This window comes from Netta rufina, assembly GCF_964035555.1.
Source record: "Netta rufina genome assembly, chromosome: 5".
In the NCBI taxonomy this organism is placed as follows: Eukaryota; Metazoa; Chordata; class Aves; order Anseriformes; family Anatidae; genus Netta; species Netta rufina.
Genome location: NC_140128.1, coordinates 49,395,098 through 49,419,427, shown reverse-complemented (window position 1 = coordinate 49,419,427; position 24,330 = coordinate 49,395,098). Strand labels below are relative to the sequence as shown.

General features: G+C 40.0%; 1 protein-coding gene across 2 annotated transcripts in view; it reads left to right on the top strand.

Annotated features, from left to right (window-relative positions):
* The window catches only part of BTBD7 (BTB domain containing 7), a 55,794-nt gene that overhangs the window by 20,121 nt on the left and 11,343 nt on the right, over positions 1-24,330 (top strand). The window contains exons 3-9 of one of the 2 annotated variants that reach the window (XM_084288552.1): positions 4,723-5,802; positions 17,932-18,140; positions 19,646-19,721; positions 21,299-21,459; positions 21,811-21,954; positions 22,187-22,300; positions 23,757-23,946. In XM_084288552.1, coding sequence (XP_084144678.1) covers positions 4,723-5,802; positions 17,932-18,140; positions 19,646-19,721; positions 21,299-21,459; positions 21,811-21,954; positions 22,187-22,300; positions 23,757-23,946 — 1,974 coding nt within the window. The remainder of the gene's footprint in view (positions 1-4,722; positions 5,803-17,931; positions 18,141-19,645; positions 19,722-21,298; positions 21,460-21,810; positions 21,955-22,186; positions 22,301-23,756; positions 23,947-24,330) is intronic. The other variant, XM_084288553.1, reaches the window with a different exon arrangement.

The following is a 24,330-nucleotide window of genomic DNA, read 5'->3' as shown; positions in this document are numbered from 1 at the left end:
GGATTAAAATTGGGTATGCTAGTAGCAAGTCAAGATAACTTTAGTACTAACATCTTTTATACCCATGCTGTAAAGTCTTCCTAAAGGCTTAGTTATGATACACTGAAAATACATTAAGAGTAGTAAAAGATATCTCAATTTATATCTATGTACTTCCTAAAATCACTGCTAAAACTTTTTCGGTGCACATCTTGGTGGGTTTTTAATTGGCCTTTATATTGAATGAAGAGAAATCCTAGCAGATCTGCGTGCCCAAACAGCACTTGGAGAGTTCATAAGAGGCAGAGAAGGTTCCGAAGGCTTCATCAGATTCCCTGGGAACTTTGTCCTTTGTGTGTGGAAGGTTTTCATGATGCTCTTTGATATTAAAACCCAAATAAAAACCTGTTATTTAGTGAGCTGTGAACTTTTGGATCCCCATTATCTACTGAAAATTGGAGTTGAGGCTTTTTTTGAGGAAGGTCTATAAGCATGTCATTGTATCATCTTGAGCAAAGAAAATGAGTGTTCTTATATTTAAAAAAAAAATAAAAAGACTGAAATCTTCTGATATTATGTTGGCATGTACACGAGTAGTGTAACTGTGCTACCTGTGACACTGGCATATATTCCTCCTTTCTGCCTTGTGTTGGTTGGCTGTTTCTTGACTCTGGTTGGATGGATGGCTTTTGTAGCTGTCTCAGTAGAAAATAGAAGTCCTAAAATTGAAAGATGAGATTTTAATCACTTGTCAGAGTAATCATGTTTTTGTTATACATGAACTTTTACAGTTCCATTGTGTAGAAGACATGAGGTGTACATATTTGCAGTTATGCTTTTGGGCAGCATGAAGACTGGTGGTGTAAGAGCATGATGCGTATTAATTGCCTTTGTTCTGGAAATTGGATTCAGACCTGTGGGTTTGTTTAGACATGCTGCTTTGCCATTAAAGTTGCACCATGCTACAGTTTAAGTGTAGGATGAACACTGAAAGCAGAGAATTGATCTAACAAAGCACAGCATTTTCATAGTGTGACTTCCCGTGTTAGTGAAATCAATGCTAAATTTGCTTGCAGATTTCAAAGAGGAGCTAAATCAATAAAAATGAAGTGCTCACTGTAAAAATACTTGTTTTAGCCAAGGCTTAACTAGTCATTCTCTTGCTGTTTTGTCTACAGCATTCAGAAGGAGGATTTCACACCATTTTCTAGGGTGGTACATCTGTTCAAGATGTTTGTTTTTTAAATACAGCTCTATAATTAGTTTTTAACATGTGTAGGCATGCAGAGGACTTGACAAATCCCATTATTCATTGTCAAGTGCCCTGGTAGTTTCTCTTGGCAGTCATCTGTTTGTTATAAATATTTATCTGTTCAAACCTAGACATGATCTAGGGGCATGAAGTAGCTATTGCTTTTTAACAACGTTTAATCATAGAATCATTTAGGTTGGAGAAGACCTCCAAGATCATCAAGTCAGCCACTAACCTAGCACTGCCAAGTCTACCACTAAACCCTCTCCCCAAGCACCTCATCTCGTCTCCCCAAGCACCTCGTCTTCTGAATACCTCCAGGGGTGGTGACTCAGCCACTTCTCTGGGCAGCCTGTTCCAACGCCTCACAACCCTCTCTGTGAAGAAATGTCTCCTAATATCCAACCTAAACCTCCCCTGGTGCAACTTGAGGCCATTTCCTCTTGTTCTATTTCTTGGTGCTTGGGAGAAGAGACTGACTCCCCACCTTGCTACAACCTCATTTAAGTTAGTTGCAGAGAGCGGTAAGGTCTCCCCTGAGCCTTCTCTTCTCCAGATTAAACAAACCCAGCTCCCACAGCCGCTCCTCATACAAGTAGCACTTGTGTCCCAGACCCTTCACCAGCTTCGTAGCCTTGCTCTGAACACTCCAGCCCCTTGATGTCCTTCTTGTAGTAAGGGGCCCAAAACTGAATGCAGCACTCGAGGTGTGGCCTCACCAGAGCTGAGTACAGGGGGACGATCATTTCCCTGGTCCTGCTGGCAACGCTATTCCTGATACAAGCAGAATGCTGCTGGCCTTCTTGGCCACCTGAGCACACTGCTGGCTCATGTTCATGCTGGCTGTCAGTGAGCACCCCCAGGTCCCTTTCAGCAGTACTAGACTTCCACCTTTTATTGTAGAAGACGGGAGTAAATTCTTATTTCTGACTTCTAATGCCTCTGCCTGCTGAAGGAATATAGGTGGACCCAAAAGAGGCTTGTCAAAACTTTCAGGGATGCTGAGCCACCAGCTATTGGGAATCCAGAGAGGCTGTGCTAGTGCATCTCTTCTTCTGCATCTGGAGAAAAGCAGTTGCCACAGCTCTATTAATAGCGGTGCTTTATCTAATTGTAAGACTTACTAGTGCTGTTAGCAGTGCTTCTGAAATTAAATCCTCTGTGTAGCGCAGGATGTGCATAGGTTTGAATGGTATTTTAGTGTCTTGTGGTGATTCATGTGCAAGTAATACCTGATGGCAGCCTTCAGGGAAGAGAGAAATTGAGACTTCTGGTGTCCTAGTTTTTGTTTAGCAGGATATAAGGGAATATTGAATGTACTCAAATTTGCCATTAGAATCCAAGATACTTGAAATAATAATGAGCTGGCTTGTTCCCTCAGAGCAGCATCGTTACAGAATGTCCAAAGTGCAGTTACTTTTATTGTGAAATGTAATCTATACTCTTTTTGAAAGTATAGTGAAATTGTAGGCTCATCTCTATCAGCAGGAGGCTAAATCTCCACTTTTCTGTTGTAATATCTATTATATCATGTAGAAGGAATATGGCAGATTTTACAGTGTGATCTCTTTGAAGTAGTTGTGAGTTACTAGTCTTTTCATTTAAATTGACTTTAATGTCGTGAAATTTCAATATAACTTACAATATGTTGCCTGATTGAGCAAAATTTAATGTAGCATGGCTAAAATAGTCTTTCCTCAAAGAAAGTAAAGTTCCTTTGCAAAACTTTCACTAGTAGGTGAATTATAAAACCATTACACTGCATGATTTGGGAAGTTTTTATTAGCTTGGCATAAAAGCCAGTGTATAGGGTTACTTAAAGTTAGTGAGGCTTAAATAACGAAACAATTTATGGTTATATTAAATTGCTAGATTTGCCATGTTCTCAGATACAACTTTGAATTGCTCCTGTCTTTTTCAAACTTCAAAAAATACCTATCTGAAATAATGTGGTAACTAAAACTGTACTTGGACAGACTGGCCCATAACGTCAAAATAGCATCACATCAAATCTGCCTGGAACAAATCGAACAGAGACAGACAGGTGACTGAAACAAGTTACAGAAGGCCACACAAACTGTGTGGTGGTTCGACATGCTTTGAACCTAAAAATCCACAACAGGTAGTGAAGTTACACAAGTGTAGTAATAGAAAATTATGAAATGTTCCCAATCTAAGTATTTACAAATATATTTCAGGTTAACAAAGCCTGTTATTGTTATCAATCTTTATGCCATTTGGAAGCATCTTATTTTCATATATTGTCTGGAAGAGGTTGGTTTGGTGTACTTTTTTTCCTGTCAAGTCTGCATTTTCCACCATCTGTCTCAGAATGAAAACTCTGTAAATTAAGTTAGAAAATAGCCCTTTACCCAGTGAGTCATAGTTCTGTTTAAACTATAGCTTTATTTTTTTTATTAAAACTTTAATTCAATTTTCCATTGCTTCTAAAAATGTGAATCCTAATTTCTTTTCTTACTATCTGTGTTATTGTATATGTAGCTAACATCAAAATGGCCATCAGCAAATACTCATTTAGGAGAACAGGTCAGGAATGCAATGCAAATAACGTTGGGGGAAAATCTATATTTCATGGCAGGTTCAAATCACAATGTAATTTACATGTAAATGATCTTTGAAAAATAACATGCATTCTTTATTTGCATAATGCTACTTTCAAAGGGAATCTTTAATATAGTAAAGTTTGCATATTCCGTATTGTTTTTAATGGGGTGTACACACAAATTGGCATCTGCTTTGTGGAACGGATCCCATTTTGTGTTTGATTTTCAGCATTACTTAATTATCACATGCAAGATTTCTATTTTCTTGTCGAAATTTGCATTGAAATTAGATTCATTGTCTTTAATTTTCTTGACGGTTTTGGTACTGTATTTTTATTTTTGTTTTTTCACCCTTTTTCCTTGTGACTCTGTTAGGTGTCTGATGTAGAATATGCTTTTCTTGTTGAAACAACACTTAGTGCTACAAGAACAGAATTTGAAAATTACTTTGGAAGATGAGGGGAGCTCACAGCTACTGTGAGACTACTGTTTCATTAAGTTCCTACAAGTTTTTTTTTAAAAAGGCTGTTTTTGCATCTCTTAGAGCTAGTGCAATGAAGCCTGTAACATTATGACCACAGTTCTCTCTCCCTGCTTTGATAAGTGTGCCATGTGCAACAGCTATATCAACTGGCACTGCCTGGCTCTTAGAATTGAGAAAATGAAGCTATAAATTTTAATAATTCAATAACTTATTATTAAAGTATAGACTTCATAATAAATACAAGCTTATTAGATGAAGAAAAAGGCTTTTTGTTCTTAATAGCCAGAAAAGGATTCAGTCAGGTTTTCAACTTGTTGAATTATCTAATGTGTGGAGAAGGAAAAACAGTTAACTTAGAGACACTGATGGACTGTTTGAATATTGCAGACCTTTCTCTTAAAGAAAAAATGTGTTTAATTTTCTTCCTTTTGTTTTGCCTTCAGGGACATCATCCTACTCTCATCAAGGTTATGGCTGTGAATCAAAGCTGTATAGCCTTGACCATGGCCATGAGAAACCTCAAGACAAGAAAAAGAAAACCTCTGGCCTTGCCACCCTCAAAAAGAAATTCATTAAGCGTCGGAAATCTAGCCGATCTGCTGATCATGCCAAGCAGATGCGAGAACTTCTCTCAGGCTGGGATGTCAGAGATGTTAACGCATTAGTAGAAGAATATGAAGGGACGTCAGCCTTAAAAGAACTTTATCTACAAGCTAATTTAGCAAGACCAGAAGCCAGGACGCTACAAAAAGACATGGCTGAACTTTATCAGTACAAATATTGTACTGATGTAGACTTAATATTTCAAGAAACTTGTTTCCCTGTGCATCGTGCGATACTAGCGGCAAGATGTCCATTTTTTAAGACGCTGCTTTCTTCCTCACCAGAGTATGGGGCAGAAATAATAATGGACATCAACACAGCTGGCATTGATATGCCTATGTTTTCTGCTTTGTTACACTACCTTTATACGGGAGAGTTTGGAATGGAGGATTCAAGGTTCCAAAATGTTGATATCCTCGTGCAGCTTAGTGAAGAATTTGGAACACCAAATTCCTTAGACGTTGACATGCGTGCACTGTTTGATTATATGTGCTATTATGATGTGGTTCTGAGCTTTTCATCCAACTCTGATTTAGTTGAAACTTTTGGTGGAAGTCAGAACTGTCTAGATGAAGAGCTCAGAGCTCACAAAGCTATTATTTCATCACGATCTCCATTTTTTCGCCACTTGCTGCAGAGGAGGATACGAACCGGTGAAGAAATCACAGACCGAACTCTACGAACTCCAACTAGAATTATATTGGATGAATCTATCATACCAAAAAAGTACGCTAAGGTCATCTTGAACTGTATGTATACAGATGTGGTGGACCTCTCAGTTTTGCACTCCAGCCCTTCAGTGGGCAGTTTAAGTGAAGTTCAGGCTCTTGTAGCAGGAAAACTGAACATGACTAGGGCTGAAGAAGCTATGGAGCTTTACCACATAGCACTGTTCTTGGAGTTTAACATGCTTGCACAAGGTATGTAATCCTGTCCTCTCTACAGAATAAATGACCTTATTTGAACATTTATTTTTTTTATCTTGAGAATGAGAATTGTTTGCTTTGGAAAGTGCCTTCAGGATCATCTAGTTCTAACCCCCCTGCCATGGGCAGGGACACCTTCCACAAGACTAGTTAATTGTGAATAGCTTAAATGTCAGACTTGCTTAAGAAAACATTAATGCTAAATGTCAGTAGGAAAAGAAAAATGCACATTTCTGCAGTAGTCCAAACAGTTCCTTAAAAAGAAAGGAGGGGAAGAGGTTTCTTCACTTTGTTCCATTTGAGGAAATCAACTTTCTTCACAGTCTTACCTGTGGAGAAGCCAGTAAACTGTCAGTGAAGCTTTGTCTCCTGTCCAGCTGTTGCTTTCTCTTCATGGTGCCTTTCAGTAATTCTCATCCTCCCTCTGCAGTAGGAGCAGAGTGTGCCGTGGGTATTATGCTTGCATGCCTTCTGCTTTCAGAAGGGGAAGAGTAAGGAACACTTGCTCGAGTTTCTGCACTGTGCTCATAGTCCGATTAAAATAGCCTTCTGCAAAAAAATTGGGAGTTCTATTCACTCATATTTCAAGTGCATCTTTTTTCAAAATGTTAATTGAAGAAGACTACAGCTATTGTACACTTACATTTAAATAAGGAAGTATAAATAGGAGCAGTCTGTGGGATCCTTTTTTTTTTTTTTTGACCTGAGTGTGAATGCACATCTGTTAATTTGTCACTTTGGTGCTGGAATCCTACATGTCAGCCACCTGTATTGTGTGTGGAAAGGGTGCTGTTGCTGGGGGTGGTGAAAGTTGGATTTCTTTGAGCATCTGAATGAGCAGAACTAGCAGTGTCTGTTCTCACGGAACTGTTCAAACACTATTCCTAGGGCAGCTCGCCCTGTATCCTGGTCAGCAGAAGCTGTAAGTCGGGATGTCTGTCTGTGTGAAGAACTGAGAAGCTGCTATGTTCAAGTCTTCTCAGTTCAAGCTGAGGTTTTGAAAAGTGCTAACTACTTCAACTGCAGTTTTTATTCCTCTTTTGTAGAGTGTGTATTCCTTTCTGAAAATAAGGCCCTTTACTGCATTCATGGTACGAAGTCTAGAATTGCCAGCTTTCTTTTTGAAAACCATTAGTTTGTCTGCATTCTCTTTTACAGTGTGCGTATGCATAATGAGTCTTTCTATCAGTGGCTGGCAATGTACTTGAAGAAAAAGAATTTATTTCCTATCTGTAAGTTGGGGATAATGCATCTGTGTTTTCTAGGGAGAGAAGAAATGCCATATGAGGGCTTTTAGCCGCAATGAGCGTCATTATTGAAGCATGCTGTTTATTTCAAATATGTGTAACAGGTCTTTATTTCTGATCTTTATCTACTTTCATTTACAATCCCTTTTTTGGGCCTAAATGAGGTATGGGGTGGAGGATACAAGGGATTCTTGTTGAGAGAAGGAAATAGCTAGCGTTACTATGAAGTAATCTTATATATTAGCAATAAATTATTTCTGTGGCTTATGTCAAAGCAGGCACACCAAGCTTACAATCATGCTGTTTGAACATAAACACAAAAGGTTTAATTGCGCAAGTGCTGCAGGACTTCAGTATTTATGTGTTAATAAGCAGAACTGAATTGGGGGCAGTTAGTGTTTTCAGCCCTAAAAGGTTTCACTTCTGTCCATTGTTCTTGAAGATCACGCAACTCTGGATAGCTTTCTTCCTGCACATGAGGGCTGGCCAGGGTTGTTGGAGGCTGAGATTGCAGAGCATGATGGCTGAACTGATATCTCCTGTGGTGGCCTGAGCCTGGCTTGCTGTTTTACCTGTTGGGGTTCAGTGGCTATGCCGTACATAATGAGATACTGCAGTTGCTGATGTGGTAGTGATGTGATGGTGATAGTTTTACTTTTGAGGTGAGAAACTGAGAATGGAGTTCCCTGAGATCAGTGATGTGATTTACTTAAGCTAGTTTAATTCAAAGAAAATAACTTTCTACAGTAGATCTGTACATCTGTAACTTCTAGCTGTCAAATTATACTCATCAAGATTGAAATCTTTGTATTACAAACTATCAAACCGACCTTCTTAGAATTAGGAAACTTAAGGACTTGAGGACTGACAGATAAGAGCAGCTATAAGCACTACATGAGGAGATCATACCCAGTTTCTTCAAACCATCAATAGGTCCTTCAAGGAGCTGCATCTAACTTCAACAAAAGATATGGGGAACTAATCAGTAACTATTGAATCTTCCCTAGAAGCTGCTATTAGGAAACTGATTTTCAGATGATGCTAGAAGCTGAAATAATTCTGCTGAAATAAACTGCCAGGAAACGGGGGAGAGTTCTTTTCTGAGATATCTCACAGAATGAGAATGAGGTGTCCTTGGACTTGATTGTGTTGTTGTTCCCCTCTAAGTACACCTTGAAACTGAACATTAAACAGAATGCAGAAGAGGCATAAAGTTTTACTATGGTTGAAGCAGTGTTGGATTCATTCCTATACAATATATCCAAGCTCATACTACTTGAAAGCAGGATAATTCATAGATCAGCTGAAAGCAGGAAAGGAAAATGAGTTGAAATGAGGAAGGTGCTGCAAGTGCACAGTTTCTCAGTGTCTGATTATTTTGGTGCATGCACTTATACAAGTGCTAAAAGGATTTAGCGTGCGCAGGGAATGCTAATGAGGGAATTAAACTGTGAATGAAACCCTCGCTAAGACACTGAATAATTAGTCACTGTTTCATAAATGAACAGGGTGTGATTCTTTCCCTCAGATTGGAAATCCAAACTGGAACAACTGAGGAATTTGAAGGTGCTCTGAAGGAGCAGCGTAACTTCTCTCAAAATCAGATCAGTGTGTTGTAAATCAGCGCTCTTCAGTAACGTGCTGTGGGTCAGTACTTGCCTTAAAATATGTTGTATGAGTCAGTGGGAAGAGGTCTTAAATGTTCTTAATTGCGGGGGTTTTTGCCCACCCTGAGGGAGGGCAAGGAGAAGCTCCCGCAGCTGCAGCAGCACCACCCAGTGGTGGCTGGAACCATCTGAGCCTGGCCCCAGCTGTGTGCTTGGGGGCCTGAGCTGTGGGCTTTTTGGGGATGGTGACTGACAGTAGGTGTAGGGATGCACTGGCCATCAGGTCTCTTCTTTGTCTGGTAAATCTTTGCCTGACCATGAAAACGGTGAGCTGTGTAACGGTGAGGTAGTGTCGGGGTAGGAGGCTGCTGTCCTTAGGGGAGAAATGCAATAAAATCAGGGAAGGATTGAAATTTGCTCTATTATGCAACAGTAGCAGACAAATTCTGGATGTTCTCCCCCCCCCGCCCAGCCACCCCTTCAGACTTTTAAATTCCAGTTGATAACTTAATTATGATTTTATGGCTGGATGCTGTGCTACCTAGATGCAGGAGAAAGCAGTAAGCAGTTTGTAGAAAATCTGCACATGCCAGTGAAATCAGTATCCAGCAGTTTCATACTGAATTAGCGTGCTGAGTTCGTGCTTAGGTCAAACTGTACTGTGCTGGCACTAAAGAATTGCTGTGGTTTAATCCTATAATCAAAATTAAAAGGAAGCTTATTAGATCAGGAAAAAAACAAACGCCTGCACTTGACTAGCAGATCACTTAAAATATGTGCTTTAGTAGCAATTGCACCTTACTTCAGTATGTACCACAGTACCTTGTCCTCCCCTAGCAGGTGCAATACTTCACGTGAGAGAGCTGAGACTCCAGGTGAGTGGTGTCCCTCCTGTTCCCTGAGTCACTGCTCGCACACTTCTGTGCTGGGAGCTGTCACTCGGACATCTGACTTGCAGGCGTTGTGCAGAGCGGTGCTGGAAGAGGCAGCACTGTGTGTAGTGGTTGGAGCCTGCTGCGCTGGCAGTTCTTGTGAAACCTCCCGGCTCGGTCCTCTGACAGTGCTCTTCTCCTCCGCTGGGCAGCAGTTTCACCCAGGTTCTGTGTCCCATCTCATCGCCTGGCGTTTGCGGTAGCTGATGTCTCAAGTTTCTTCTCTCAGCTTCCACACACACACCCCAGCTCAAGTTCTTGATTTGGCTCGCTCATTCTGGCCAATTCCAAATATGCTAAAGCTTGTCTCCCTGGTTTCCTGCAAAATATTTTGGGTTCATTATGTGCAGGTCTGGATCCTCTTTCCAACTCATTTTGCTCACTTTACCCAATTCTGGCTGGATATTTGTAGCTGAGTGTTGAGTGAAATTGATGGATTTTAAAGCTTCTGATCATTATTTTTTTTTTTATTTCCAGCTGATTTTAGCCTGATTTGTCTTTGGGGTCCTTTCTAAGTATCCAGATGTCGTTTTTCATCAGTTTCAGCAATGATTCAGCTTTGACTCTTTCTATGGAAATTGGCCTGTTCCTAACGCAGCCGTGCTCCCTTTTCTAACTGTATTTAATAGATTGCTTCCCTGTGATGAAGTCAGTGATGGTTTGGGTACGTGCTAAGAATCTTTACTCTCCAAGTAAAGCAAGCCCACTTAGAATTTACTTGGCTTCAGCTTGACTTAATGATCAGTGTAAATCATTTATATTCCAAAAGAAATTGAATTGGGTCTTTCAGTGAAGTAATATGAATAAATGAACTAATCAGCAATCATTTCATCTATAGGTCTCATCATACCAAAACCCATTTGTACCTAATAACCCAGAAACTGTTATTAGGCATGCTGCAGTATTTGGTAACTATGAGGAAGTGAAGCTCTTAACTGCTTTTGCAGAGGCTGTGTGGATTAGAGCCTTCTCTGCGATGCTCGAGCAGAGCCCTCAGGGGAATGTGGCTGTGTTCTGCCTGTTGTACTCCTGTTCCTGCTTTTGTCGTATTGCTGCTCTCCAACAACTCCACTGGTGATTGTTTTAGCACACTGGCTCACAAAACTGGGTGTAAAATCACTTAGCCCGTCCTCCTCGATAGCACCATTATTAAAACCAGTTCACTTCCCTAATCCTATTCCCTGTGCATGGTTAGAACAATCCCCTTTCCAGCTTTACCACGCTGCCACATGCACTGCTCTTTCAGGGAAGTTTGACCCGAGTATCTTAGTTGTAAGTTATCTGCGTTGAATACGTGCATCGTGGCCCTAGTGGTGACTACCACAAGCAGTCCCGTTGAGGTGGTGGCACAACACATCTTCTCTGTTGCAGGTTCTCAGGTGCTGGGACCCTATGGGGACCCTATGTAGTGGTCTTGCCTGGGAATCAAGAGGTAGAAAAAAGACTCCAAGAAGCTTTCTAGGTTGAAAAATAATTTGAGACTTTTATCTATGCATTTCTTTCCTTTTATTTTTAGGTGTTGACTTTACATTTGACAAGAATAAGAAGAAACTTTATTTTAATAGTCATATTCAGGAGCACATCCTTTGATCTGGAGGCAGATATCATCTGACATCAAAAGTACCCTTGATCTCAGCAGTACTGAAGTCGTGAAGCACCAGGAAGCCCACAGTAGCTGCATTAAATACACACAAATGTATTGTGGGAAGATTAGAGCAAGTATGTTAGTTATATTAGTGTAGTATAAGTGCTCAAAGGAGCTAGTCTAGCTCATATAACTACAAAATAAAGGGAATATGAAGAAGTAAATGTTACCATAAATCTGACCTTTTATCTCCTTAACATGACTCACTTGTACCCAAGCCTGGAATTATTACTGATGTTTTACATTAAGGAGATGAAAAGGGGAAAGTTCAGAAAGCAGAAAATCTTTCGTACAGTACTGTTAGGGCTGTATGTAAGGATAAAGAATTTCGCAGACTTGGCCAATTACATGCCCAATTGCACGTGCAATTGTGATGATGCAAACAAATTTTTGCAGGGAAACAGATTTGAACACTGCTTTCAGGCTTTGTCACCTGTTTTCTAGGAAGCGTACTGCTAGTAATGCTACGAGCCATCACTGGTCAGTAGTCCCTTGGAACATCAGCTCAGCCTCCCTCAGCCCTTCATTGTTCCTGTGTTAAGTTCTTTCCTCTGTTTTGTTATGGTTGAGTTGCCAGCCTTTTGTTTCTGACATGTGATTGTTTTCTGTGTAAGCTGGATCAGCTAAGCTGCCTGCTGCTGAATATGCTTTTTAAGGAATGTTGCAGCCCAGTTGAGGGCTGTTACCAACTGATGACTGCAAGAAGCCAAAGATGCAAAGGCAGATTTCAGGCTTCCTAAATTCATGCCCTGTGCTTAGGGTAGGAGCAGGAGAGTGAGTTTGTTTTCTTTATTTGGCAGAGAAAATTTTAAAAAGTGTCTTGCCACAAATGTGAATGCCTTAAACATGTAAAAATTCTTAAATTTCTGGCTAAACTTATAACTACAAAAATCTTAGAAGGCTTAACAGCCTTACAGTTTGACAGCAACATCCAAGTATTTTTAAATTGCACAAGTTGCATGGTTTTCATCTACTCCATAATTTAGTATATCAAATGGCTGGATGATATGCTGTGTTGGAGTCGATGTAATTTATTGAGTTTTCACAGTGGAAAGTTGGTTAGCATAACACAAAATGCCTGTCCTAACCTTCAGTTTGTGTTTTGTATTTGTTTTAACAGTCTGAAGTGCTATAAAGTCAAGCTAGCTCAGTATTTGAATTAGGAAATACTACCATATGCATTACCAGGTCCATAGCAGGTGTTGCTTTGAATTCAGTTTATCAAGGATAAGAGTACATGAATGTTCTTAATTCTTTTGTGTTGAGAAAAATCAATGGAGGGATTAAAAGTAGCTCGAAAGAGGTACTGAACTTCACAATGGATTTCAGAAGTGTTTGACTGCCAAGGTCCATAGGCTCCTTGATCTTCAGTGCTGCTTAGGTCCTGTTTTCTCTCCTGCACAACACTCATGTCGTTTTTTTTGTTTTTTTTTTTTTTTTTTACCTTTAAGTAACTAAAACTTGTTTGCCTCAGAATCCTAAAGTATGTGTGTGGGGGAAATGCACCTGCAAGTTGCTGGCTTGGCATCAGTTTGTTTCTTCCCTGCAGTGCCATATTCTCTGTCCTAAAGGAATGCTAGAGGTTTCTAGCTGCTTGAAGTTTTAGCTGTTTTCTATTTTTTTCAAATGGTTTAAAAAAAAATTTAAATGAGATGAAGCTAATAATTAATCAACTGGCAAAGTCAAGCTATTAAAATTATCTTGTTTTGTAATTATTGGGTTAGCCAAAATATGATAGAAATAGATGCTGAAGAGAAGATCCCCTTTGCCAAATGCAGTTATGGGAAAGTATGGGTTGTTGTATTGCTGTTTATGAGATAACAGTACAGACAAAAACTAATAGCCCGTCTAACTCCTCTCACTCGCTCTTACTGTTTTCATAGGTGATGTTTTGCCTACTGCTGTGGATAACCTAAATTCATATTGCTATGAATTGTCTTGAGTTCTATGAGGTCACTTGAACCTGACACAGATTGTTTTGGCTGCCAGAAGTGGTACTGCTGCCCTGCCTCCCACATGGTTTGTGCAGCCAGGGATCTGATGTGGAAGCATATCTGACAGAAATGAGCTGACTGGTGCACTGCATGGCCACACAAGTCCCACTGAGACGCAAGAGAGGTGTGGAGTGTAAGGGGGAGGACAGTTTGGTTTAATTCCAGTGTACAGGGAGGTTTGCTTTTGTGACTGCTTGACCAGCCTGTGCGTGTGGGCTGCCTTCTAACGAACTTTTAACAAGTACAGGATGCGTTTGCATCCTTTGTAAGGCATGGGAGGGAGACTGAGTAAATGTCTTCCTCCTTTTTTTTCTTCCAATCAAAAATGGTTAGAACAGCAAGAATGCTCATGGATGACGTGTCTCTGGAGCTTCCAGATATATTGTAGTCCACACTAGCTGTAACTCATGCCTTTGAGCTATTTTCTGTGTGCCAGCAGATTCAAAAGTGTGTGTCCCAGTTACCAGCATGGTCTCTTCTAATGTGACAAACTTTAGAAACCATTTAATGGCCTCTAGATGCCATTTTGTTGTCAAGATGAATTCTTTTTACTTCTGGTTTTCCTGACTCCTCTGGCATGCATAAGTTTAAGGGGAGAGATCTCCACCACAAAATGAGTTAAATAAAGCTAATGACTTTGTAGGAAAAAACCTGACATAATCCCATTCCTGCTAACTGTTGAGGGCATGTAATTTGTTTTTGGTAGGTCTGTCAACTGTCTCGATAAGATTCCAGGCTGTTAGTATGCTGAGCATGGGCTCAAGCTGTTCTGCTTGGAAGGGCTGTGGAATTGTGTTTGAGAGAGAACTGGGGAAGCAGAAAGGACTTGTCTGTAGGCAGGACCTATGGCTATTGGCATCCAGCACAAAGAGGGCATGAAAGCCCCAGTTTTCCAGAATGGATGAAGTCATTCATCTTGGAGTCTGAAGAAGTGAAAGATCTTTGGAAGATGCTAATGGTCGCAGAAGATTGGGGTAGAGCACTCGGGGACATTGCAAATAGATCTTGGAAAGGCTGTTGCTGCCTGAATATTATAAAACAGCACTCATAGGAAAAAAATGCTCTGTTCCACTGTGCAGAACAATATTGTGGCTATTAGATGATGGCTTTTTTTGCCAAGTGGCTGATTGTTAAAGCAAGAAAACCTTCTGCCAAGGAAAAGGATTGGATTCCTTCCATAGCTAGAATTGGGTTGCCCTAATTTATTTAGATGTTCAGAAAACACTTTAATTATTACCTCATGCTTGCTTCAGAAGAAGTACTTTTAATATGCCCACTGTTCTGACACATTGATAAAAGTACTTGGGAAAAGGACTGTTTCATCATTTAGGCATCCTAAATGAGCCTTTCATCTCCTGTCATATTGCTGGTAGCTGTGCAAAAAGGCTTCCCAGAAACGAGGCTGAGCTGATGCTCTGCTTTTGTAAATCGGTGGTGCTCGGAGCTTCAGAACTGCATTTCTTGTGGATATGTGGTCTTCCGTCTTTGCAGCAGGGACAGCATTTCTATTGTTTCAAAAATAAATGCTGGATGGGGAAATGCTGTGAGAGGCATTCACTGTGGGTTAAGTCTCGTCGTGCTTACAGCTTGAGTTTTGTCGTGGCTGATTTCGGGGAATGGGCCTACGAACGGCCTTTGAAATAGAATGCTCCCTGCGTGTATTCTTTAGACTTGAGGGGATGTAATCATCTGCTGAAATCAGCTTGCATGCAAACTGAATAGAATGTGCAAAAAAAATGTGATAGGATTTAGCAGGGTGAGACTTGGTGCAACACAACAGGTGGCCTTTAAGAATTGTTTCAAACAGCATGTTCCGTATTTAGGGAAGCTCGCTCCTCTTTTAAGTGTACTGTACCTAGTCATTCCAGGGACTGGTTAGCTTTTGTTGGCATTGCCAAGTTTGTTGCTAACTTAGGGTTTTCTTTTTGAGACCCAAAAGGAAAGATAAAATGGTTAGGGAGGGCAGGTTTGGGAGATAGAGACAGTTCAATGCTCTGTCAGCCATTAACAACACAAGTAAAAATGTAAGTAGAATTGTAAGTAGAAATGGACTGTGAAGTGGAAAGCTTCCAGACTTCGTTTACTCACACTTCTGATGTATGATGAAGTATTTTGATCTTTTTTTTTTTTTAATTTTTTTTAAAGTAGCTTTTTCCTAAACACTGGTTTTTGGATTCGTGAATGGAATTTTAGAAGAATACACAATAAGGTTTATCTGCTGGCCTTCTTGGGGAGTTCCCACATCCCAGGAGGGCAGTTCCTCTATCACTTACCAAAAGCCAAGTAGAGAATTTCAGAGAGTGGTTCTGATCCTCTGCCTGATCATCACTGGTACAAATGACAGCAGATGCTTCGATTTCCTATCAACAAGCTGTGCTGCATGTTCACTGCTCACTTAGGCTGGTTCTTGCTCTGCAGTTTAGAGGTCAACATCTGTAGTAAGTTGTCTGTCCTTATTTTTAGTAGTAACGATGTGTAATGTAATGGTCAGAGGTAGTTTGAGAAGTGCCGTATTACTTCAGTAATGGTCAAGGATTAAACAGGTGCTGTGGAACATGACTCATGCGTTTGCCTTGACAAAAACAAATGGGGAGTAACATGGGATAAATGGCAGAATGCGACCTTTAATACGTCTTCCAGAAATGTATATGCATTTGTTAAACATTTTGGCAGTGGCTCCACTGATGTGGTCTTTTCTGAAGCAAATCAGGTAGAAATGTAGAAATACAAATTATCCCAAGTGCTTGTTGAAGAAAGTTTATTTCAATTATAAGCTTGGCTAATTTATATTAATACTGGGGGATGCAGACATTATTCTCCTAAATTACCTTGGAAGATAAATAAAAACTGCTTCCAAAACTACATATACATTCAGACACATTCCTGGAATTTGCTGCAAATGTTCTTGCTGAGCACTGACTGTAAATATCATTCGCTGTATTTTTTTTTTTTGTACTTATAAGTTCATAAAAAAATAAATGTTGGAATATTATTCTCATAATTTAACATGCTGTTTTTATACTATTAAGTAGAAATGCACATATGTGATAGGACAGGCAAATTTGTGGCCTCCTTTGTGTTTTGTTTAACCTTTTGCTTCCTAGTACCTTCTCTACTGCTTAAGTTTCCCATTTCAGTGATTTTGCTCCTAAATAGTACTTTAGCAGATAGTGTTCTACGTGTTTGCAATAGCACGTTTACTTGTTATTCCATAATGACTTCTTCATTTCTGTTGCAATTAATAGTGTGAATGAGTCAATGCTTACTATATGCTGGCCTATATAGAAAAGTAAGATTTTCTTTGTTCTACTATTTTCTGGTGGGTTGTTTTGGTTTTGCATGTATGCAATCAGTTTGAAGTACGTAGCACCATGTGTCTTTTTGTTTTTTGTCTTGACAAATGTTAGGATTACCAAGCTAAACACTTCCTTCACCCAAGAGTGCAGTAAGGAGATTCGTTTCTCCAAACAACAGTCAAAGATCTTAATTTTTTCATGTTGCTGAAACAGAGTATAAATGGTAATGTGTAAGAAGTAAAAGAACTGCACTGTAAGCATGCTGCTTGCAGCCATCCAGGAACCTCTAACAGGCATGAGTACAGCTATAATTTTGTGGCTGTAATGGATAGTGGAGTGAGACTGGAATGTATAATTCTAGCACAGGATTTTTTTCTTCAAATTACTATCTTTGTAGTGCAAATAGAAATCATATTCTGTGAATATCTAAGCCAGATGTACAAGTGAAATCAGCACAGTGCTGCTGGGGACTCAGAATATTCGCCTTGTGACGCAGTCTGTCTTAGTGCAGTAAGCCTGACTAACAGTGTTTTTCAGCCCTCCTGCAGTGTGTCTCGCCTGACTTCTTCCATGTCTGCTCCATCTCCTTTCAGGATGGGAAGATATCCCCTGTTTGGTATTTGGAAGACACATACTCTGTGAAGGAGTAAATCCTAACACAGCAGTGGGTGCAGAGAAGGTGTAGCAGACTCAGCACAAGTCAGAGCCCCTGCCTCTTGCAGACTTTGCTCTGTGGCTCCCTATCTGAAGAGGTGCTCTCTGCCCTGGCGCCCCTCTGTGATGTGTTTGGTGTGGAGGCCAGCGTGGTGGCCTAGAGCAACTGCTCTCTGCTTTCTGCCTTTGCTGCTAGTCAGAAAATTATGCTTTGCTGCCCTCGTGCTGTGCTGAACAGCAGAGTATCAACAACATATCACAGCTCTTGTTTCTGATCCACTGCATGGTCTGTCTCAGCAGGGTCCAAATGCAAAGTGATACTGGCAAAAATCTCACCGGTGTTGCAGTTTATATATGCCTTTAAATCTGCTTTAATGACTCAAATTCAGACTTGTGACTTTAAAGTGAGTTAAACACCCAGGTAATGTGTTAATCAAAGGGCTGATACAGCTGAACTAGCTTTCCAGTCATTCATCTTGGTGTACCAGCAGAAAGAGTTTCATGTGGCTTTAGAGGGTAAATGACTGTAGTTGGAATCCCTAGACCACAATTAAAAATACATTAGAATTTAACCCTGTTTGCAAATCTTGACCTGTAGAGCACTTCTGGTTTTACTCTCACTGTAGCTCTGATGGGAATCATATAATCCTTTGTTACGTATTTTTGACTCTTGTGTTATTTCTTCAGGATCAAAGTGCCTTTGTAACAACTTTATTGATTTATTTTTTTTGTTGCTTTTGTTTCCTAGGCTGTGAAGATATTATTGCTGAGAGCATTTCACTAGACACCTTAATTGCCATTCTGAAGTGGAGTTCTCAGCCATACGGTTCCAAGTGGGTGCATCGTCAGGCGCTGCATTTCCTCTGTGAGGAGTTTACCCAGGTCATGACTTCAGATGTCTTCTATGAACTAAGCAAGGACCACCTGCTAACAGCGATTCAGTCTGACTATTTACAGGTAATCTGCTGTTCAGAATACAGCTAGCCTGCTTGGAGCAGGATAGGTGATACCATTACTAGAAGCATTTGTGAGTAGCCCATCTTAAATTGTAGTCAGGAGGTGGCTTTGTGAAGAGATGCAAGACTCCTGATGGCTCTTGAACAGATGTTTATTGCCTTTTTTCACTACTACGTATACTTTCCCCTTGGCCTACGTGCTGTCCACACACCCAAATCTGTCATACACTTGGTTAGAGACCCTCAGACACGCACTTCGAGAGAGCCAGAAATTGGCCACTGCCCAAACCTCATCCTTAACACTATAGCCAAGTTACTTTATCTCAACCTTGCTCAAGTTTTTCTTTCTACCTTTTGTTTCCTTATTATCTTTAATTCAGGGACGTGTGAAACAGCACAAAGCCACCTGCAAATTCCTTTCCCACAGCTTTGTATGCATGCTAAGCACTTACTTTTAATATGTAAAAAATGAAATTGAAGTAGTTATTGAAAACTGTTTTGTTCTTGGCTTATAACACAACACAAGCTGGTGGTATATGCTGTTACTTAGAAGCCTAACAATAGCTTAGAAACAGCTGGAAATTATTTTAAATTAAGCATTTCTGAACTTAACATTTGCTTTGCATGTTGAAGTGCTTTATAAAAAATGATGTGGTAATACTTAACGCTGTAACAATGTGTATCTTGGTTGGGGGCAGTGAGCTAATAAATTAATCACTCAGAAGGCTTAATTTATTTTATTTTGGGGAGACATAAAAATAACTTTTCTGACAAGTATTGCAGATTTTTTTTGTTGTCTTTACTTCAGTGGTTTTAGGGAGAGGACACCACACTGAATAATAGAAAACTTGTGGGGGTTTTTTGTGGTTTTTTTTTTTTTTTTTTTTTTGCTGCTATATCTGTTCAAGAAAGATACCTTTAATGATGACCAGCCATATAGTGTAAAGACAGGATTTTTAAAATTATATCTGTCCCAGTCTTGCTTTGTGAACTACAAAGTGTTAGATATTATTTAAACGTAGCTGTTACGAAAGTAAAAATTTTTCAGTCTGATTTTTTCCTCTAAAAATGTTTGGTTAGTGTATATGTAGGTATAAACCAAGCAAGTGTGCTTTGTTCATAGTGTAAGTATGTCTCTTCACTGAGATTATCATGGTTGTTACTATAATTTATGAGTCTATGCAAATAATGTATTGTTAAATATAGAAAAGATTCAAACAACAGTCAGTGTTGGAACTGTCCTTTCAATTAACTCTAATTCAGATTTAAGTCATGTAAGTTTGCATACTGGCCTCAAGTTTTCTTTCCATGGAAATAATTTTTGTTTTAATTCCTGGGGATTTAATAAGGGACAAATCTAGGAATCTTGGTGGCAATACAGCAGTAATACTACTGTATAATATTTTGAGCAAGTATTTTGGTACAGTTGTTTCTTCTTAGCTGTGAAAGAGGTGTTTGTGACTTAAACTAATCATATACAAATTGTTGACTTTCTCTTTCTACCAGGCAAGTGAACAAGATATTCTAAAATATCTAATTAAATGGGGTGAACACCAGTTGATGAAGAGAATAGCAGACCGAGGTGAGGATCCTTTTAACCACATACCACCAAATCAATAAACCAGAATGTATGGAAGGCCCTTTCTTGCTGGTAATCTGTAATTTAAGAAAACTTAATCTACTTCTGTGTGGTCAAAACTAAGCAGAAGCACTAGAATGTTTTGAAGAGGAAAAAAGAAAAACACTCTTTCTCTAGAAAAAATGAAAATAGTCATTCTGAAGGAGCTGGGATTATTTAGTATTGAGGAGGAAATGCTTAAGGGGGATTTTAACAATGTTTATAAATACTTTATGGCAGTAAGTAAAGAAAACATAGCCACATTCTTCTCTTGGCACCCAGTGACAGGATGAGAGGCAATGAGGCATTAATTGAAATGCAATTTAAACACAACTTTTTTTCTTTTTTTTTTTTTTAACTGTGAGGGTGGTTAGACAATGTAACAGGCTGCCCAGGGAAGTTATCAAGTCACCATCCATGGAGATGGTCAAAACCTGACTGGATGTGGCTGGGGGCAATCTGCTCTACCCTGCTTGGGGAGCTGTGAGGAGTAGGATGGCTGTGGCTTGCCGTGTTTTTGAAATCCATTGTTATTACTTGTGATGTAACAGTTTTTCATGGATATGTTGGATGAGATGCAACAAAATCTCAATTAAAAGATGTGCTTTTTAGTGATCTGGGTAAATACTAGCTTTTTGTCTTCAGAACTAGATCTTACATGTTTGATTTTAGCAACATAATGGAGCTGGTTAAATTGTCACAGATCTGGACTGGTAGAGAAGCTGCCCGTTTGGAGTAATTGTGCAGCTTTGTGATCAGTAGCGTTCATTAAGTAAATGGCTCATTCTGTTTCCTGGGATCATTGGATAATGTGGTGTACAAAAGTAGAAATAAGAGCTACGCCAGAACTTGGTTGGCCTGTCCTGAATGGAGGATAATTGACAGGTGTCCTCAAGGAGTGAAGTTAGTCACATTCAGGTTGGGCACAATACTTAAAATACAGGTGAAGGTAGTTACCTCTGAGAGAGAATGCCTTTGGAATGTCATCTAGTGTCATCTAGCAGTCTTTAGGTACATACCCACTGCTGGCATAAATAAATAGTGTGTGAGCATGAAAGCAAGGTTGTGATATAGCTGTTAATAGGGTGATTTACCCTGTGAGGCTAGAATAACTCGTCCCAGTGGTCTCTTCAGCCCTTAGTTTGTAGAAAATAATTAAGTTTCTGAAAAGTGCTAGAGAAGAGAAGAGGAGCTGCAGGAGGGAGTCACTGGGGAAAACACAACTGTTTTCATACAGCAACTCTACCTGAGTTTTGTGGTCATTTATCTCAGACACTACTTTAGTGTTTTCTTCCTGTCTTAAGCTTTGAAAGTGACAGCTGTACAAATCACCCATGCTCATAGAAGCTGAATCTGACTCCGCCGATGTTTCATATCAGATTTTAGAGCATACACTAGTTTTGTGGAACAGTGCTGATAAGCGCTGTTGAGTCTAATTTAGACTCTTCTTTCCTCTTCTGTAATTTCCTGTAAGCCATGTAGCTTCTGCTTTTTTATTTAAACTTTGGTGTAAAATTACTATTTCTTGTTCTTTCTCACAGAGCCTAATTTATTGAGTGGTACTGCTCACAGTGTAAACAAGAGAGGTGTAAAGAGAAGAGATCTTGACATCGAGGAGCTGAGAGAGATCCTGTCTCCACTCTTACCTTTTGTCCGCATTGAGCACATCTTACCCATGAGTAGTGAAGTACTGAGTGATGCAGTAAGTCAGTTGTCTCATACAAGTACTCTCTGTGGGTTCTTTGCATTTCAGATTCTACGTGTGTTTAGGTTGTGTGACTTTCTGTGGAGGAAAAGTCCTTTTTTGAGGAGGAGGGGTGAGGGGGGTGGTGTTTTTTTTTAAGGATTACTAAAATGTTATTACTGAAAGTGAGATATAAGTAACTACTCAGGTTAAAGTTTTTTATATTTTAAATCTATCAGGAAACTTTTTAAAGAAAAGCTAAACCCCACAGTGGTGTACAGATTCAGTGTATGAAGTGCATTTCTTGCAAGTTTTTCCCCATACATTTTTTATTTAGTAAAACGTGAAACTTTTTCTTCATTCTTAAAGATGAAGAGAGGCCTGATTAGTACTCCTCCTTCAGACATGCTACCAACGTCAGAAGGTGGAAAGTCAAATGCCTGGCTGCGACAAAAAAATGCTGGGATATATGTGCGGCCAAGACTGTTCTCACCATATGTGGAGGAGGCTAAGGTAATAATAATTAATGGTATCTGGCTGTTGTTAAACTCGTGTCATCAGGGGGTTCTGTAAACAGGGAAAAATGTCGGTATGTTTTGTCTCTCTTTGCATGTACTGCCCTAAAATACTAACATTTTCAATTTAACAAGACTTACAAGTTTGATCATCAGGCTCAAGTCTCTAGAACTGGTCAGAAATTTCAACAAAATTTTTTTTTGTCGAAATTGAAATGTTTGCGAGACAGATCTTGATGAAATTCCACCGGAAACAAAGCAGCGTTCTGAGGGAAACCTCCCTGGTTTCCAGCCAGTTTGCCGGCCCAGCTCCTCGGCAGCCCACCTGGCAGGCGGATGGCAAGGTGAGAGCCTGAGAGTCCCAGTCTGCAGCTAGTCAGCAACCTCGGTGCCAGGTCTTTCAGGCTCCCCAGCTCCCTCTAGAGCTGGGTGGAGAATTTCTGTTCCACTGGGTAGAGGACTCTGATATTTCACTTTTTTCTTTGAATTAGAGCAGAAGAAAAATTCTTTCGATCCTATGCAAAGTGAAATAAATATTCAGTGTCCAACTTGACTGAAGCCCCTCATGTCCCATTCACACAGTAGTTTTCTTATTAAATATCTTGCATGAGGACTGTGAAATGAAGGTCACTCATCACCTCTGATGACGGTGACGTTTGGTGACAGGGCTTTTGTGCAGAACAGAAACATGCCATATTGTATTTGACAGAACGGGACCCTTATAAATGGTTAGCCATTGTCACCCCCCACCCCAAGGCAGCTCTGACTTATGTCAGGAGCTTGAGTCCCAGCAGTGCAGGTGATGGCAGGACAAGGTGATTAGGTGGAGCTCTGTGCATCCACACCACCTGCAAACACTGAACACTGCGGTCTTGAAGTCAGAGCTTTTGGCCTCTGCTTAAGGAAGAAAACACTTTCTAAGCGTGAGTTGTTGTTGACATAACTCATTGAGGGGAGGGGAAAAGGAAAGTTATTTTTTACTTTGGGCACAGATAAGAGTGCCAGGTGGCACTAAAGCAGCGAAGGAAGGCTAGACAGTTAAAAATGTATCTTTGTACCTTGGGTTATTAAAACTAACAATGTGTTAAAGAACATGTAATAAAAACACTGACTCTTAGTTTTCAGGTATATAGTATTGGAATGCTTTAGCATCTTAAAAATAAGTGCATTCTACACTTTTTTTTTTCCTCTAGGAATCTTGTTTTATTTTGCTGTTAATTTTTTTTTTTAAGAAGTATCATTAGCAGTTTACCTTAGAGGAATTATTCTCATTATCTGTCTGGTGACTACTCCTATTCAGTTTGTTTATAGGAAAATGCAAAAATTGCACATAAGTGACTTGTAAGTTATTACTCTCTGTTAGCCTCTCATTATTTTTGAAAAAAAAAAAAAAGCTAAATTAGAACCTTAACTGAAGGTGTGCATAGCGTAATTCTTTCTATGAAGACATCTGAGGGAAACACACTTCATTTTGAAGGCAGTGTCTTCTACTCACTGTCACAGAATTGACAATTATAGGTAATAATTGTCTGAGAGTCCAGAGGGTCTTGCCTTGAGAAGGTACAAAACATACAAAGCAGTCTTTCCGACTTTTATCCCCCTGACTGCTTTTAGCTCTGAAAGCCAACTCTAGTAGTGATTGGAAAATGGAATAGAAAATGCCGTGGAAAAGCCAAATACAATGTGGGACCCAGTTTAGACCGGTGTTAGGCTTGTGGCCTTGGGGCTGTGTTTGAGGCAGCTCCTGGTGGGTGTGAGTGCGCAGTGCCTTCATGAGGGCTCCGATGGCTGTCGTTGCAGTCGGTCCTGGATGAAATGATGGTGGAACAGACAGACCTCGTTCGCTTGCGGATGGTCCGAATGTCCAACGTGCCAGACACCCTCTACATGGTAAACAACGCGGTGCCGCAGTGCTGTCATATGATCACCCACCAGCAAGTTACTGCTAACCAGTCCAGTCCTCCTTCAGTCATAGCCAACGAAATCCCAGGTGAGGCTGCTGGGTCATTTGTAATGCTGCTCACTCTCATGGGAGTGAGTGGCTGGGGGCTCTGGGATGGGGGAGTGGATGTGAATGATTGAAAACTATGATCAGCCTCCTCAGAAAGGGATGCTTCATAGATTATGCTTCTTTGTACCCTGCAGTAGTTCTTTTTGCTTTGGTTTATTCTGAAGACATTTATCATGCCATCCGTATATAATTAATAGGTAAAAAGTAAGCTCCTGGAAGGGCTTTTACTTTAACGTGCTTTGCCGAGTGATTTGCAAGGCGTCCATTTTTAGATCAGAGCATCATGCCTAAGTAGATGTGGATCAGTTCAGGAGTTTGTAGAAAAGCAGAAAAGATGACATGCCATCAGAAAAATGGTCTGCT